A 17,310-nucleotide genomic window follows, 5' to 3' on the forward strand; every position below is an offset into this window, starting at 1 on the left:
ACATGGCATGCATTTCCCCCAGTTCCAGCTGTTGTGAAGCTTGGAGCTAAGCTCAGAAGGAACAAAGTCCCTGAGGGTCTGGAGGTGACAGATTACACCATTGTCCCTGGTCATCAAAAAAAATCCCAGTGCATCAACCCCACAAGCCCTGTGGCACTATCCTGCTACTGGGGAGAAATTAAATAGGACTCTAGCCTGGACCTTGAGGCTCACCTGTTGGCAAGTGAAAACCATAACCATGCTTAAGCCAACCTGTCTCTATGCCCAGATTGCATCTACCCAGTGGTTCCTAAAGCAAAGCTAAGTTACAGTAAAATTACATGATTTTCCTTTGACCTGTTGCATTCAAAATCAAAATGCAGGCTTACTCAGATGATTTTTACATTGTGAATTTTGAATGATGAATTTTAAATGTGAATTGTTTTAATATGTGTATATCTTGTCCTTTTAAACTGATGTGTATTTTAATTGATATGTTTTCATTAATATGGTGTGTCTGTTAATTGTTGTTCCCTACCTTGATCCATGGGGAGATGTGAGTAATACATACATTTATTATCATCATTATTATTATTGCCACTCATCAGCAGCACATTCACAATTGCTGAAACGAATAAGGGTTTTTCTCATACACACGCCACATACCCACACACTCCTCAATGACACCTATTTATAAACTGTAAAAATGAAAACAAAAATGCCTTTTAGATATCTTCACTGAATGCTACAAAGTAGTGGACAGCATCAAACAACTAACTTTTGTTAATATCTATGCCCCAACTGGATAGGCATTCAATTCCATTCTTTCTACATATAACACAGCTAATGATTTATTTTCAAACTCTTAAATATCATGTAAGATGCCACATATAGAAGTGCATTAACATAATGTGAAAACTTTTTAAAAACTGAAATAAACATGTAGGAAGGTAAGTTCTTTTTAAATGAATCTTCTTCATGCATACTTAGAATTGAAATTAATTAAATTAATTAAAAAATAAAAATGTAAAATAAATATAAATTAATGCTTGTTAATCACATAGCACGTTTATAGGTTTGCAACTAATCTGCCCAGACAGAGAATGGTACTTGAATCTGGATCTCTGTGACCCAAATCCAATTTTATTTCATGGACTACATTTGTAAGTAAAGGTTTATTTAATGTAACAGCTGAAAGTGAAAACCAAACAAAAAAGAAACAAAGATCATAGAATCATAGAATCATTAATATTAGCCATTTCAACATCTTAAAGGCACCCGATGCCATCTGATCTCGGAAAGAAAGCTGGGTCAGCTCTGGTTAATATTTGGATGGGAAACTACTAACAAATACTAGGTGATGTAGACTACATTTCAGAGTAAGGAAAAGGCAAAAACATATCTGATTATTCCTCACCTAAGAAAACCCTAGGAGATTCATGGTGTTGGTATAAATTGACAGGTGGTTTGCACACGGCTAGAAACACACACATGGTTTCTAGCAAGGACTAACAGGGTGCTCAAACACAGGCAAGGTCAAATGCTATAGATCCAGGCCAGGGCATTTTGCTTCCTGTGGCAGAGCAGCAAATGGTGTTCCTAACCAAGTGAAGTCATAAAATATGCAAACTCAATCAGGTTGTTTTGGCACATCCATGTATGGATATAAGAACTTACCTTCTTACACATCCATAAGCCTCACTCCCCTCCCCAACACAAATACAGTCGTGTGAAATGTAATGATAATTTCGTCCCCTTTCATGACACAAAAAATCTGCTTCTTGGCTGCCCAAGACTTCATGTCTGAGGTATAGGGTTGGCAGAGTGAAAACAGGAGAGAGGGCTCCGGTACCTTTAATAGTTGTGCAGAAGTGGGAATTCCAGCAGGTATTGCTTGTTATCTGGTTACATGACAAGCAACACCTGCTGAAATTCCCTCTTCTAACACCCATTAAAAGGAAAGGCAATCCCTCCAGTTTTCAATCTGGCAACCATAGGCACAGCTTTATTACTATTGTTTATTTACAGTAGCCCCTCGATATCTGCTGGAGTTTGGTTCTAAGACCCCCTGTGAATACCAAAATCCATGGATGTCCAAGCTCCATTAAATGCAGTGGATCGTAAAATGGTGTCCTTTATATAAAATGGCAAGATCATGGTTTGTATTTTGAAATTTATGTACTGTATATTAAAAATATTTTCAAGCCATAGATGCTTGAATTTGGGGATAAAGAATGCATGGATAAGAAGAGCCAATGGTATTACTGTTTTCCACTCTGTATCTGACGATCTCAGGGCAGCATGTGATAAAATGAATTTAGAACAATTTAAAATAATAAGAATAATTTTTAGAAGACTAAAATCATGTTAAATCATTTTAACACTTAAAACAAGACCATCTAAAACAAGACAAAACAGTTTTAAATAATGTATACTATAACGCATTTGATGATCAATTAGGCCCCAAATGCTTTGATAAAGAGCCATGTTTTGTCATGGCACCAGAGTGACACCAGCATTGCCAATCAGGTCTGTAAGGGGAAAATAATCCATAATTGGGATCCCACAGTAGAGAAGACCTTGGTCTGCCTCTCAGAGGTTTAAGATGATTGTGTCAGAAGAGCATAAAGGTCAAACCTTGACCTGTGTTAGAACTACACTCAACACAACAAGAGAAGCCATGTTCTTCTCTTCGTCTGTCAACCCTTGTGCTATGCACATAGAAAGTGCTGACAGTGAGAGGATCCATTTTTAACATTAGAAAGGGACATGAGCATTACAGGAAGGTAGCCCCACCACCTCCTCTGCCTTTGTCTCACTTCACAGCAATGCTTCAATAAGGTTTTCACCTCACCTTGACCAACACTGTCTATAAGCATAAGGCTTGGAGAAAATGCCTAAGGTGATAAAATACATGTACACCTATGCATTCCTTTCTGTGTCTTCACTTATGCATTCCTTTTGGTATTAAAATAAAACCCAACCTCACACCTCCCGTGGTATATTAACGTGGCAGACACACCATCAAAATGTGGCTACCCAAAAGAGACTCCTGAGTCTTTCCTCTCAAAGCATTTCCCCCCTTTAACAAAGGGCACCAGATCTTTCTTCCAATATGTTGAAAATCTATGTCAAGTACAATAGGCCCTTGGCATCCACTAAAGTTTGGTTCCAAGATGCCCGTGCATATCAACATCTGTGGATGCTCAAGTCCCATTATACACAACAGCAGAGTAAAATGGTGCCCCTTATATAAAATGGCAAAACCAATATTTGCTTCTTGGAATTTATATATTTTAAGAATATTTCCAAACAGTGGATGCCTGAATCCGTGGATAAAGAACTTGCAGATAAGGAGGGCTGACTGTATTCATAAATAAGTGGGATCTGTTTTCTGGAAGGGGCCAAATCCCTAACACACATATACAACAACAACAACAACAACAACAACAATAAATGCACACATGTCACTGCTCAGCTTTGAAGTCCCCCTTTATGACCTTGGGCCAGTCGCTTATCTGGCAGCTTATCCTCCCACACAAAGCTATTGGGGAATAAAATGGGATGATTCTCATATGTTCTGCCCAGAACTCTCTAGAAAAAGAGAGACATTAAAAAATGGAAAATAAATAACTCTATCAGTCAATCTGTGAATATGAAACCTTTTTCTGTAAGGTTATTCTTAAAGGTTTGAGAACACGTCTTTCCAATAGGTGGTGCAATAGGGCAGAACATGTCCCTCTGGCTCCTCGCTTTACAGCTCAAAAATTGTCCTTATTTTGCTAGGAATATGAGTTTAAGATTCTTTTAGCAATTTGGTCTTTGGACAGAGCTTGCTGTAAACATATACACGTCAGGCTGTCTTCTAGTGTTGCAATTCAACACAAGGAATTAGGGTGAGCCACCTACCCAATGGTCTGAATGCACCATTGATCTATTACGACAACACACACTGCGCCTTCTACATCAATGGTGAACACACACTCCTTTTTGCCTAGATACATGTCCCCTATAGGTCCTTCTCTCCAGCTCATCCTTCTATGGACTTAAGAGTCTCAACTCCTTCCTTCAAATAACCACCATGCACTGTGGACTGGATAGAGACAAACGTTGCTGTTCGACACACAGCTAACCCAAACATCCATATGGGGAGGAAAATCCACTTCTGGTAAATTAACAAAGAAGGGAGAATTAAATTTAACTGTCAGCTCTACCACCAATTTTGGCTTTAGTTATATGCAAATCTGAAAGCAGAGCCCTGCAGCTGCATCACACAGCCATCCAGGAAGAAAAAAATGCAAAGACCAGCATGCATTCATGTATTATGGGAATGGAAGGCATTTGTGAGGGAGAGCTGAATAACAGCGCAAATATGACTGTTACACATATCGTTATCAAATGGCAAAAGAAAGTGTTATTGTTTTTAACACAATGATCTTAGAAGACTTTGTCATACATTTGCTTTCAGAGCTAAGCACATTTCAAATCCCCAGGGGCCAGCCTTGAGCACTAGGTACACTGAGGCTTGATGAAAACTCACAACCATGATCATCACCAAGAAAATGAAACACAATGCCAGAATGGCAATGTCTTCCTCTCCCATTTACCCCTCATCGTATCCTTCCAACCACAGTCATTCACTCAATCCAAGCCCAAATCTCCATCATTTCAGACTAATACAGGGGGCCCTTGGTATCTGCCATGGACCCCCCGCTGACACAAAAACCCATGGATGATCAACCCATTATATACATTGGCATAGTAAGATGGTGTTCCTTATATAAAATGGCAAAGTCAATGTTTGCTTTTTGGAATTTATGTACAGTATTTTTAAAATATTGCCAAACCATGGACGCTTGAATCTGTGGATAAAATATCAGTGGATACAGAGGGCTGAATGTTTGTGTGTGCTCCCCCACAACACACCCACCATCCACCACCCTACATTTTTGGCTCTGCATCTTCCTTCTTTCCACCAAGGCTTGGCTCCTTCCCCATCCATCACCGTTGGCTCACTGTGTCTGCTTCCATCTAACCTTTCTCTCTCCCATCTCAGTCTCAGCACATTCCCATCTGTTTGTCCTTGATTCTGTAAGTGCAGCAGCCACAAGCTTATCAAAGAAGATCAGGTGAGTCACAAGAAAGCTGGGGATGAGCATCCACAGAGAGTCTCAAACCAGAATATCACTAGGCAGAGGGACAGATGGATGGACCAACAGGGGAGGGTGGGGAGAGACAGAACATTTATCCATAGGCAGCATTGCCAATTCATATACATTCGTGTGGCTGGCAGTTACCATGGCACCCTACACTTTGTGAATCTTCCTCCCCCTCCTCCTCCCAACTGCGCCACAAGCCCACCACAGCCACTGCAAACCCCCCTCCTCAGGAGCCACTTCCCCAGGGATGCTTTCAGCTGCCTGGTCATGATGAGAGAGGCATGAGGATGAGGGGGGGGGGAGGAAGGAGAGAAGGAAGAAAGGAGGAGGCTCACACCCAATCCTGCAGACATAAAACACCTTGAGCTCTTTCTTCACACCTATTCCTGGGATGAAGGCAGCAGCTTGGATGAACAGATGTGTTTGTGTGGGCAAGGGATACAGGAGACAGAGGAGGAATAAGAAGGGGGGACAAGAAGGGAGGAAGGGAGATGGAGGTCAGGTAGGGAAATAAGTGATGAAGGAAGAGATGAGGATGGAGGAATGGAAGCAGAAAGGGAAAGCAGGGAGGGGCTGTAAGATGGATGGAGAAGGAAAAGAAGATGGAGGAATGGAGGCTGAAAGCTTCCTTTCTCTGTACCTTTTTGTGCGGCGAAACATGCTGCTGTCAAGGAAATCAGGCATAGAGAAATTGGAGAGCGCTGTCCATAGGGACTCAGACATCATCCCCCAGGGGGATCATGATGGTAAGCCTGGAGGGGTGTATGTGTGGGGTATTATGCTCCTGCTGCAGGCCCTCCTCTGCCACCCCACTGAAGCAAAAATAAAGAAAATAGAGGGGGAAGGGGAAAGGTCTGTGGTGAGGCTTCTTCCCCTTTGAAGAAGGAAGGAGGACTGAAATGGAGGGGAAGAGACGGAGGGCAGGGAGAGGAGGGGGAGGTGTGAGGGGGCGGCGCTGTACCAGTGCTAGTGTGTGCATGAGCGCACGCTGGAAGTGGCTCTGCATCGGGTGTGGACTGGGTGTATGATACACTGGCAGTGTGCAGCTAACAGCACAATGTGGGTGCATCCTGGTGCATTATTCTTCACATTGACAGGCACACATACAAACAGAGAGCTTTGTGCAAGGGTTTCAGTCCCTTCTGGACAAATCCCAACTGGGCAACCCAATGTGCCCACCATTCTGAGCTGTGTAAATGCCACACAGGCATATCCAGGGGCATCGCTAGATCTCCATGCCCATGTCGGCCGTTTGTATGCCAAGCCATCAGCTAGCTACAAGATGGCATGGTACCAAAGGCTGGGAGAGGCAAAGGCACACAATGCGTTGCTCCACTTTTTGATTTCAATGCAGGCCCTGGTCTGAAGCTGATTTAACCAGCCCGTAGCAGCTAAATGACGCATAGTGAATGGTGAATTTGGGTAACGGTGTACATGGCTCAGTATGTGGTGCTTTTTGATCAACGCAAGCTGATGTGTTGTAAAGACAATAAAAATGTTCCCAGTAGCATTTAAGAAAATTGTCTGGAGAAAAGTATTAAGTCTGTAAACATGATCACAGCAGCCAGCTCTGAGGCTGGCTGCTTTCCCCTGACACTGCCCACTAGCGCTGGTGACATGGAGTGGCTTAGTAACTGAATTATAAGTATGGAAACCTCAGGTTCAAATCTTGCCTCTATGGTGATTTCAAACCTTTCTCAGCCAAAACTCTCTTTACAAGTGGAAATTTAGAACATCAACGCCACTTAAAGAGTGACTGTATTTCTGAATTGTTTTTAAACATTCTTAAAGGGCTTTCAAAGAAGTAGCAGTATTAGTCTCTTGCAGAATAAAAAGAAGGAAAGAAGGTGGGGGGACTAAATGTGGCTGCACTCAGTACTCAAAGATACAGCAGTGTTAGTTTGTAGAATCATTATGCAGAGAGATCTTGTAGCCCCTTTGAACCTAACTGAAAGAAAGAAATTGGCAGCATGAGCTTTTGTAGAATTATGTCTACTTCCTCAAATGCATTTACTCAGTACTGCATCTGAAGAAATTGGGTTATATCCACAAAAGCTCATGGAAGAATAAATACCAGTTAGCCATAAAAGTGCTGCCACATTTATTTTTCTCTCTCCCTCCTCCTTCCTCCTTCTTAAAGAGCTGAGTTTTATTGTCATATGGCAAACAAGTCCTGCCCACAAGAGACAGGGCAATTCTCTAGGCAACCCTAAATCTTCTAAATGTGTTCATCAGCATGCACAACAGCAATTTCTGCTGAGTGAGAGGAAATAGCCACCACAAGTGACACCCAAAAATGCATTATTCTTCAGCCATGGCCCATGACAGTTGCTCTACATCAGTTGGGCTGGTTCATCTTTGTACCAGGGCCCATTCACACTACAGAATCACAGCACTATCATTTCATTTTAACTGCCATGGCAATGTTCCATGGAATCCTGGAATTGGCAGATTAGCCCGAGTTGCTCTGGTGTTTTCAACCAAATTGCAAATTCCAGCATTCATCCTTCATTCTTCACTCTAATCCCAACCTAACCCTGGTCAGAGTACACTATCCCTGTTCCCATTGCCAAACATTACAAAAGGTGAACAGGTGAGTGGATTCATCTTCAACCTGGTGGGTGGGTGTCGTTTGCTTTTGTATAACCCCCTGCTTTGCTTTAATGAGACTGCTCTTCCCCCCCCCCTGGAAAAAAATCCAATGAGTGATGTAAAGAGATGCAACTGGTAGAGATAAGAGAATTGCGAACCCTGGGTGACAGCATGGTAGAGAAAGATGAGTAACCAACAGCACAGCTGAAGCCTGTAAATAGCTTTTTTTTACCTTGGCAATCAAGGGAGCAATTCAGATTTTCAGCAGAGAGTGGTGTGTGTGATACAGTCTCCCACACAACAGGTAGTACTTCAGAATACACATAGGTGGGTGCATAGCAAACCCCCATGTCCAAACCTCCATGCCAATGGAAAGCTGACATCGTAAGTTGGGATATTAAGACTGCAGGGCTAAATGAAGTCCTCTTTGGGGATGCCAGCCTGGCCCTGTGAAGTACCCTAGTCCCCTTTCCCATGACAGCATTATTCAATAGTTTTCCAGTTGTTGTACAGATGTTTTGCCCCCATTCTAAAAGGTCAAACTCTGGGGTTATTCACACTATGAAAATAATCCAGGATGCATCCGGGACCGGGTTAAATCTTTGTTGTTCACGCACATTCTGAATGCACTCAATTACATTTGGGGGAGCTGCCAAAAACCCCACTTAATCAGAGATAATCGATATTGGGGTTTCCCCCGAGTTTTAAAAAAAGATTGCATTGTCGGTAGTGTGACTAACCAATGCAAATAGACCAGAACAGGCCTGGGATAAAATGATGCATACCAAAAAAAGGGGTTCCGAATGCATTCACATCGTCTGGTTCATCTTTATTTGAATGCTTGCACATGTGAGCAACCAAAGTCGCAGAGGTGTGTATCAATGTGTATCGATGCAGTTCCATAGTGTGAATAACAAACCTGGAATGTGTGAGTGAGATTATTTGCATCGTCACGCTAAAAACAATGATGTGTAAATGACCCCTTCCTCATGTAAGGATTAATTCTTGTTATTTAATAGCTTTAAGCTACAAAGTGCTGGCATTTTTAGTCATATGCTTTTTCTTCTCCCCATCCCCAGAAAGCTGTTAACCCAGAACAACTCTGAAACTGAATTTGGCCCTGAGATGGAAAGAGATTGCCCAGCCTTAGTTGATATGTTGATGAAAAGCTTTCTTTTTCCTTCTTAACAGTACTTTTTCAGTTCAGAGTGAGGCTTGTTAAGTTCAAAAGGGACTATTCCAAGGCTACAATCCAACACTCCCTCAGCATAATGTAAATATCCACATGCAGAGATATATTACGCAAGCAAGCCCCATGCAAAACAGCATCATTTTTCAACACATGTCCGTGACTGGGTGCCATTGCGGTGCACAACAATACAAAGTATACATTTCACAACTGCAATGCACAATATAACATGCATAGCCATGACACAAAGTATCGTTGGGATGCACAACTGCCATGTACAATATAGGATCCACAACCACAGTGCAAAGTACAGAATGTAAAACCACAATGCAAAGTATAGTATATACAATCACAATGTTAGGTATAGGATGTGCAACACAATGCACAACCACAAAATAAAATGTATTATTATTATTATTAAGCTTTATTTATAAAGCGATGTAAATTTACACAGCGCTGTACATACAATCTTTTTAATTGGACGGTTCCCTGCCCTCAGGCTTACAATCTAAAAGATTAGAATATGCATACAGCAAAGGCAAGGTATAGTGGAACATGTTATCCATGCAACTCCACATCCTACGATATCAGCAGAATACGCCTGTTGCGTAAGGATGACTTTTTGGTCCTGCTTCTGCAGCCTGACTTACACATGTCTATGTCTCTAATACAGGGATCGGCAACCCCCGGCCTGCGGGCCACATCTGGCCCGGCGAGGCTTTGAGACCGGCCCGGTCCTGCCGCCGATTGCCAAAGGCCCCGCGCTGGTGGCAATCAGTGGCAGGACCGGGTCTCTCGCGTGGGGCCTTGGGCCTCTTGCACAAGCGGCCCTCAGCCGGCGGACAGGCAGGGCCAAGGAGCCTTGCTTCAGTGGCGGGCAGGGCCAAGGAGCCTCGCTTCAGTGGGCGGGCAGGGCCAAGGATCCCCGCTTCAGTGAGGCTCCTTTGCCCTGCCTGTTCCCCTCCAGGCAAGGCAGGAAGGGGTGGGGGTCCTCCTCCTCCTTCCCTCCCTTCCCGCGGTTGCCAGACAGCCACGGGCAGGGAAGAAAGGGGGTGGGGGAAGAGGAGGAGGAAGAGGAGGAGGAGGAGGAGGGAGGGAAGGAGGGAGGAAGGAAGGAAGGAAGGAGGAGGAGGAGGGAGGGAGAGGAGGAGGAAGGAGGAGGAGGAAGAAGGAGAAGGGAGGAAGGAAGGAGCAGGAGGAGGAGGATGAAGAAGAAGAGTAGCAGGAGGAGGAGGAGGAGGAGGATTTCCATTCCATTTCTACAGGTCTGCTTTGTTTTAACAATGATAGTGGTTGTGGTGATGATGATGATGATATATCAGTTTCTGAGACATGCACTCACTCTTTCTGAAGGTGAGACAGTGTGACTTTCCAAAGTGCATTTCTGTGTATTTTCGGTGCTTTTAATGCTAAAAGGTCTGCTTTAACAATGATAGTGATGATGATGATGGTGATGGTGATACTGATATCATCCAGCTTCTGAGGCCCAAATGTCCTCCATTTTGATCATGCCTAACAAACATGCATTTATATTAACTTTTTTTAAAAATCAAATTTTTTCGCATGTCCTTCATTTTAAAAAAATCTGTCCTACATTTGAAAATGTCCTATATTATTTAATTATTTATTTTTTTGCTTCAGCCCCCCCAGTTGTCTGAAAGACAGCAACCTGGCCCCCGGCTCAAAAAGGTTGCCTACCCCTGCTCTAATAGGATGTTAGCTATAAAGTTGCAGCTTTAGTTTTCAGCACATTGATTGTAATGCTACAAGGAGTCTCTCAAGAAACAATTCAGTGTCTGAGACCTCAAAATGGACCCTAGCTTCTTCCAAGCACAACAGACACAAATGTTTGAGTTTACTCTCCCTGATACATCTATCCATAATATGGCAGTAGATTTCACAGTGGTTTGAGTGTTGGACGACTCTGGAAACCATGATTCGGTTCCCAGCCTGGCCAGGAAACCCACTGGGTGGTCTTGGGTAAGTGACACACTCTTGGCCTGAGGGGAAGGCAATAGCAAACCTCTGAACAAATCTTGCTAAGAAAACCCCATGATAGGTTTGCCTTAGAGTTGCCATAAGTCAGAAATGACTTGAAGGCACATAGCAGCAGCAAAAACAACAACAAGAACAGCAGCAGCAGCAGCAACAAGTTAGATCAAAAGCCAGAACGAAACCTATGAATGAACACCATCAAGATTTGGATTGCTGTAGAATGCAGTGACTACAACCATATACACTGATACTTATGCATATTAAATCTCTAGTAGTGTAAACTGCTCCACACAATAAAAACATTGCAATAAAACAATAATATCTCGTACATGTTAAGCTTTGTGAGCGAAGAATAAGGGTTGACATGATTGCACTCACTAAATATTTCAAGGGCTGTCACAGAGAGAAGACAGGCCTCTTCTCTGCTGCCTCAGAGAGTAGGACCAGGTCTAATGGTTTGAAGTTACAGGACAGTAGATTTCAACTGAACATTAAAAGGAGCTTCTCAACATTAAGAGCAAAGGAACCAAGTAGGGAAATCATTATTCTGGAATCTTATATGATAATGTTTCACACGTTAGTGAGATTAGGTCTGACCTGTCCATCTTCTCCTGAACTGTACTGCCAGCCTATGCAAGAGAGGTACCATCAATCTGTTAACCAGCATTACTGAATACAATAACCAAAGGTTTGTTACAACTGAGAGATGTGATCAGAAACCTGCGAAGGAGGGGAAACTGGGGGCCTTTTTTGTGATTTTTTATTCACAAGAAAAACCCACTCTTGGAAAAACAATAAGGGAACACCTCTGATTCCCCTTATAATCAAGAGCCACAAGTGGCCTTTTGAATTCTTCAGATGTGGCTCTAACGTCTACCTTCATTTCAGATTTATTTGCAAGTTTAGTAATCACACAAAAGTGGACTCATTAGGTTTAGAAGCACAGAGTCATAAATAAGTAGGGGTGTGCAGAGGCAAGCGACAATCAGTACAGCCCCATTTTACCCTTCCTTCTATCTGATGAGTATTTTTCTATTCTAATAAAAAACTCATGAACAGGACCTGGCAGGTTGGAACTCAGTCCCAGGGCAATAATGAGAACTCAGGCCTTGAAGATGAACCTGGCCCTCTGCAGTTTACTAAGTGGCTGCACCTCTTTCTCTTGACAGATGTCATTGAATGGTGTGCCAGCTTTTGTACAGGATATCTCTTTTCATTGCAAAAATGCTAAAGTGCCTTTCCTAAGCCTTACTTACTGGTAGGATGACTTTAAGCTACAATATGCTACTGTTTTTTCTGGTCCTACCCTTTAGCCTTCTGCTCAGCAATGGAATATAGCGCACAAGCAGGAAAATATTATGCACTTGAACCTAGGTTTTTTTTGGGGCGGGGGTAGTTAAGGAAACTGCAATCCCTGGAACTTTTCCCCAAACTTTCCATCTGCCTCAAGACCCCCCCTATCCTTCTTCACAACTCCAAACTTTTTTTTCTTGGTGATTTTTTTTTGCCCACAAGTGCCTGATAAATGGATGGAAACTGTTACCGCTTAAATCTCTTACAAATAAAAGTTTACACTTATTTATGCCCCAAGTGCCCAGGTCTCTTTCTTCAAAAACAGATCCACTAGAAACCAGATGTTGCAACCATGCTTGATATCCAGTTGCAAGCTTTGGTGGGTTCAATGTACTGCCAGGGTGAAAACTGATTCAGTCAACCAATGCACTTGTTAACCCATGTTTTATGGATCCTTTCCTGATCAATTTCATGTGGCTTAGGAATTCCAGAATACAGGCATACTTCAGTTAACAAAGCATATGAAAAAGGAGCTCCTTTTTACAAAGTCTGTTTATTTCTGGTCTGCCCGGCCCTTACTCTTCCTTCTTGTCCCCTGTGTAGCTGGAAGATTTTTAGCAGCATGAGGATTGCAAGGATGTTGCAGGAGTGCCAGAGAAACACACTGTTGGTGCTGGATTACAACCATGCTTCTGCAGTAAAAACAATGTAATAAAACCTGAGCTGGAAAACAGTGGGATTCTACCTTGGCTGCACAACTGTGTGCCAGCCCAGAACAAGCAAAGTAAACAGCAGTTGGCTACAGAATCCCTTCCTGAGCATGCATGAACAAAAAAACAGAAAGAAAAGGGGGAAGCAGATTAGCCTACCTTACCTGCTACCTCCAGCACATTTTAAAAATTGCTGATCTAATCATTTGGCCACCAAAAAAAGAAATAATAAGAAAAGTGGAGGCTGGTGAAAGAAAAAGTCACTTCTGGACGCATTTTGGAAGAAGCTTTCTAGTAGGCTCTAGAAGGTTCAATCTGTTTTTGTTCACTTATGCAAGGGTTACCTGACCTGGTTGTTTCATTTCACATGTGCATATTGTTAGGTTTGGATAAAATATGTTTGGCTGAAACATGTTGAACTGGTCTTCTTTTTGGTGCTATAGGAACTGACCCCTATCCTTTCCATGATATTCTGCTTCTGGTGTCAAAGTTTCTGTTAAAGAACTAATGCTCAGCAACATATCTGATTTGTTAACTGCAGTCTATCTGTAATTGCTGAAATCCTAGATTGGCTATTAAGGCCCAGTACAGACTGCCCCAAAAGGGCGGTCTCCTGGCACCTGGTTTTGCTCCTCCAGGAAGCCGCAGCCTCCAGACCGCAGGACTTTACTACAGAGCAAAAAGAACCCACAAAAAGTGGGTTCTTCTTGTGGCACCATTATGACGCCGCAAAGCGCCAATGGCGCACTCGCAACATTATAAGGCACCGCGATGTGCGGACGCTAAGCATCTGTCACATCCAAATGACAGCGCCCATGTGTACAGGGTGCCACCATTTTGATGTATAGAATACGTGCTAGGGTTGCGGGGCGTCTGTAAGCGATGCCCCGAGGCAACCCTAGCACATCATCAAGACAGGCCACGAGGCCCGTCTGTACTGGGCCTATGTTAAGTAGACATAACTAGTGTAACATGTTCTTGGCTGCCCCAACCCACTGAGGTCCACCTAAAGGCAAAGGTGGTTCATTCAGCTGGTGATTTAGATGCAAATGGGATGACATTTCCATCTTCTTCAACCAGTTAACTGTGACAAGGATGTCTGACAGATAGGGACATCACTAGTGGGTGCTGCATGCACCAGGTGACAACTCAGAGTGGGGTTCCACCCAATGTGCTGGTGGGAAGGGTCTGCCTTCCAGGTTTGGTGGCTTTGCTGGCTGGGCAGGAAAATAAGTCCTGCCTGGCTAGCAACTCTGCCAGACCCACAAAAGCCTGTTGTAAAGAGAGGGGAATATTTTAAAAAATGATCTGCAGCAGTTGTCCAATATACTAAGTACATCACTGCTGAAAGGAGTGTTACTTCTGATAGCTGCAGGCTCACTTGCTGGCAGGAGGGGGTGGAAACATCATTTTCCTTGTGTCTTGATCTTCTGCTGAATGGACCTCCTTCACCTGATTCAGGAGCTGGGGTAGTATTTACATAGGTTAATAATGAGACTACTTGAGCTGAATCTACACTGCAGAAATAATCCAGTTTGACACCACTTTAACTGCCATGGCTCAATGCTATGAAAATCTGGAAACTGTAGTTTCGTGAGATAGTTAGCCTTCTCTGTCAGAGGGCTCTGGTGCCACAACAAACTACAAGTCCCAAATTCCATAGCACTGAGCCATGGCAGTTAATGTGATATCAAATTGGATTATTTCTGCAGTGTGGATGCAGCCATAGTCTTACTCAATATAGAGCAGTTACAGATCTGTAACTCTAGGTTACAAATACATAACTGCAATACTGAATACCACTTGATTTTTTTTTTTCATATGCATTTCCCCTACAACATTTTTCCTTGGAGAAAAAAACATTATGGTAATGATTCAAATATAAATATATAAATGAGGATAAGGACACATGGACACAGTCAGACTTCTTTTTTATTTATTTTTTTCTTATATATTAACTAATCTCCTGGGGTGCATAGCCTACAATTTATTTATGACAAATCTGATTATGGTCTGAATAAACTATATAAGGTGTGTTTGATGATTGTGGAAAAAAATGAGACAACACAAGCAGCTGAGAACTGTTAAGTCATGACTGGAGTGTGTTCATGTAAAAACCTTCCTGTGAAATGTTCCAGTATTGTGAGAATTCCAAATATAAGTTTGAAAGAGAGAAACCATGCATATTTCATATTTCAGGAATAAGAATCTTGCATTCAGACTTAGGTAACTGTGTATGAATATGTGGATTTTTCATTAGAACCAGTAAATGAGACAACAGTATATGCCAATCCTATACCAACCAGAAAGCTAAAAATACTGTACCTTTACTATCCCAGTATAGGGATTAATATCTAGAGTTTCCTGTGACAAATCTGGCCCCCAAAGAATATTATTTTGTATCATGGTTGCTATTCAAGAGGAAAAAAGGACATGTGAGGAGATTACCAGCATGCCATTTTGGCTTTAGACTTCAACCTCCTGATTTAACTATCTGAATGTTTTTCCAAGACAACGAATTGCTGACCAGAGAACACATATTTTTACAAAACAGCAGCCAAAAGACATTTTCCACAATGCAGAATGAATGTTAAAATTGACACTGTTGAAGTTTAATAATGGAGCATATGCAGGCTGGAAGAAAAATAAGAAAAGAACAAATATTGACAATTAAATACTCAATTTCACCCAGCCTTCCCCAGGTACTGGTGCCCTTTGGATGTTCTAAAATTTCCATCATCCTGGCCAGCACTAGCTGGGATGATGAGGGATGCACATCTGAAGGATACTATCAGTGTTACAGAGCAGCTTTTGAGGATTAATTCATTGTTATTATGGTCCTCACATTGAGGCTGTTGAAACCCTCCTCCTGAAAACAGTCTTCCATGTAATGAAGCTGCCTGTTTTCCCACCCCACTTGTGTACAATGTTCATATACAAATTTCCACCACCACTGAGGATATGCTGGATGCAAACAGGACAGTGCAATAGTGAGGAGTGTTTGAACATCATTTGCCATGCAAAGCACCTCCCCAGGAAGAGTTTGTAGCCTGCACACTGTAGTCATATGTAAAATAGCTCTTAAGCTGAGATGGCAAAGGATGTAGTAACACTAATACACAAGGTGAAGGCAATCATTGAAACATAGGTGACAGTAAGATAAGGAGGAATGGGCAGTGCAATGGCAATAGAAGGGAAGGCTGTTCGCCATTTCCTCTGAGGCACAGAGCATGGCCGGAGGCAGCAGATATCTCCAGGGTCCACCCAAGAAAGACTGGGTGTATCCACACTGTAGAAATAAAACTGTTTCACATCACTTTAACTGCCATGGCTCAATGCTATGGAATTCTGGGGTTTGTAGGTTTGTGAGCTATTTAGCCTTTCCTGTCAGAGCGCTTTGGTGCCCCAGCAAACTACAAGTTTCCACAACACTGAGCCATGGAGATTAAAGTGGTATAAAACTGCTTTATTTCTGCACTGTGGCAGCAGCCATTGTTGCTTGGGGCAAAGCACAAGAAAGCACCCTCAGTACATCCTGTCTATAGGAGCTGACTGGCCTAGCCATTGATGGGAAGGTGTCCTTCACCACACCGGTGGAAACAGACTAGTTTAAGCATCCCAGGATAGTCCATGTGGTTTACACTGACTACTCTGCTCTCAAACAGAAGGGAAAACCAAGAGAGTTTAGGAGGAAGAATCCAAGTACCACCTCCTTGTACCTGCCACCTGAAGCAACTGATTCACTCTGCCTTGGTCCCGGCTTTCTCCTCCCATCACTGTTGGCTCTATGAACAAACAGCCAGAAAATAATACTGTTTCTATAACAGACCATTATATGAGCTGTCTGTTGATATAGACTCATGGCCTCATATGGCCAGAAAACCCCCCAACACCCTGTGTGACTAGTGCCATAGGAAAATAATTTTCTCTCACCTTGGTATATAAGCATATTTGAGGAACATGAAAATCCTGCACTTACCTGCTGCTTTTCCTGGGCAAAGGGAGGTCCTTCTGAAAAACAAAAAAGAAAACAAAACCATTAGTAAACAGCAGGGAGTGACTGAAAAGATGGTCTAGAGAAATCTCTGGGTGCATAGCTGGAGTCTGGCAAAGAATCTGAATTCCCAGTTATCTTATAGCAGCCACATCTTTAAAAATATATGATTCCCCCATTCAAATTAGGTTACTGAAAAAATACATTTGGAGGGAAAACAGGAGCTGGTTCTGGTACTGATCACAAATTCCTGAGCTGAACTCAGAGGTACCATTTTATTTAGAGTATTTATACGCTGCTCTTCAGCCACAAAGACTCTCAGAGTGGCTTACAATTATTATTATTTTTAATTAGACAGTTCCCTGCCCTCAGGATTACAGCATGCATCCCCCTGACTGT

At 42.6% G+C, this 17,310-nt stretch overlaps 1 protein-coding gene across 3 annotated transcripts in view; it reads right to left on the reverse strand.

The window, feature by feature from the left end:
* MAST1 (microtubule associated serine/threonine kinase 1) overlaps positions 1 to 17,310 on the reverse strand; it is a 120,590-nt gene that overhangs the window by 69,386 nt on the left and 33,894 nt on the right. Inside the window, exon 2 of one of the 3 annotated variants that reach the window (XM_042451373.1) lies at positions 16,897 to 16,928. In XM_042451373.1, coding sequence (XP_042307307.1) covers positions 16,897 to 16,928 — 32 coding nt within the window. Of the gene's footprint in view, positions 1 to 5,778; positions 6,043 to 16,896; positions 16,929 to 17,310 lie in introns of those variants that run through there. The other 2 variants (XM_042451372.1, XM_042451374.1) reach the window with 2 other exon arrangements.

This window comes from Sceloporus undulatus, chromosome 2 (assembly GCF_019175285.1).
Source record: "Sceloporus undulatus isolate JIND9_A2432 ecotype Alabama chromosome 2, SceUnd_v1.1, whole genome shotgun sequence".
Classification (NCBI taxonomy): Eukaryota; Metazoa; Chordata; class Lepidosauria; order Squamata; family Phrynosomatidae; genus Sceloporus; species Sceloporus undulatus.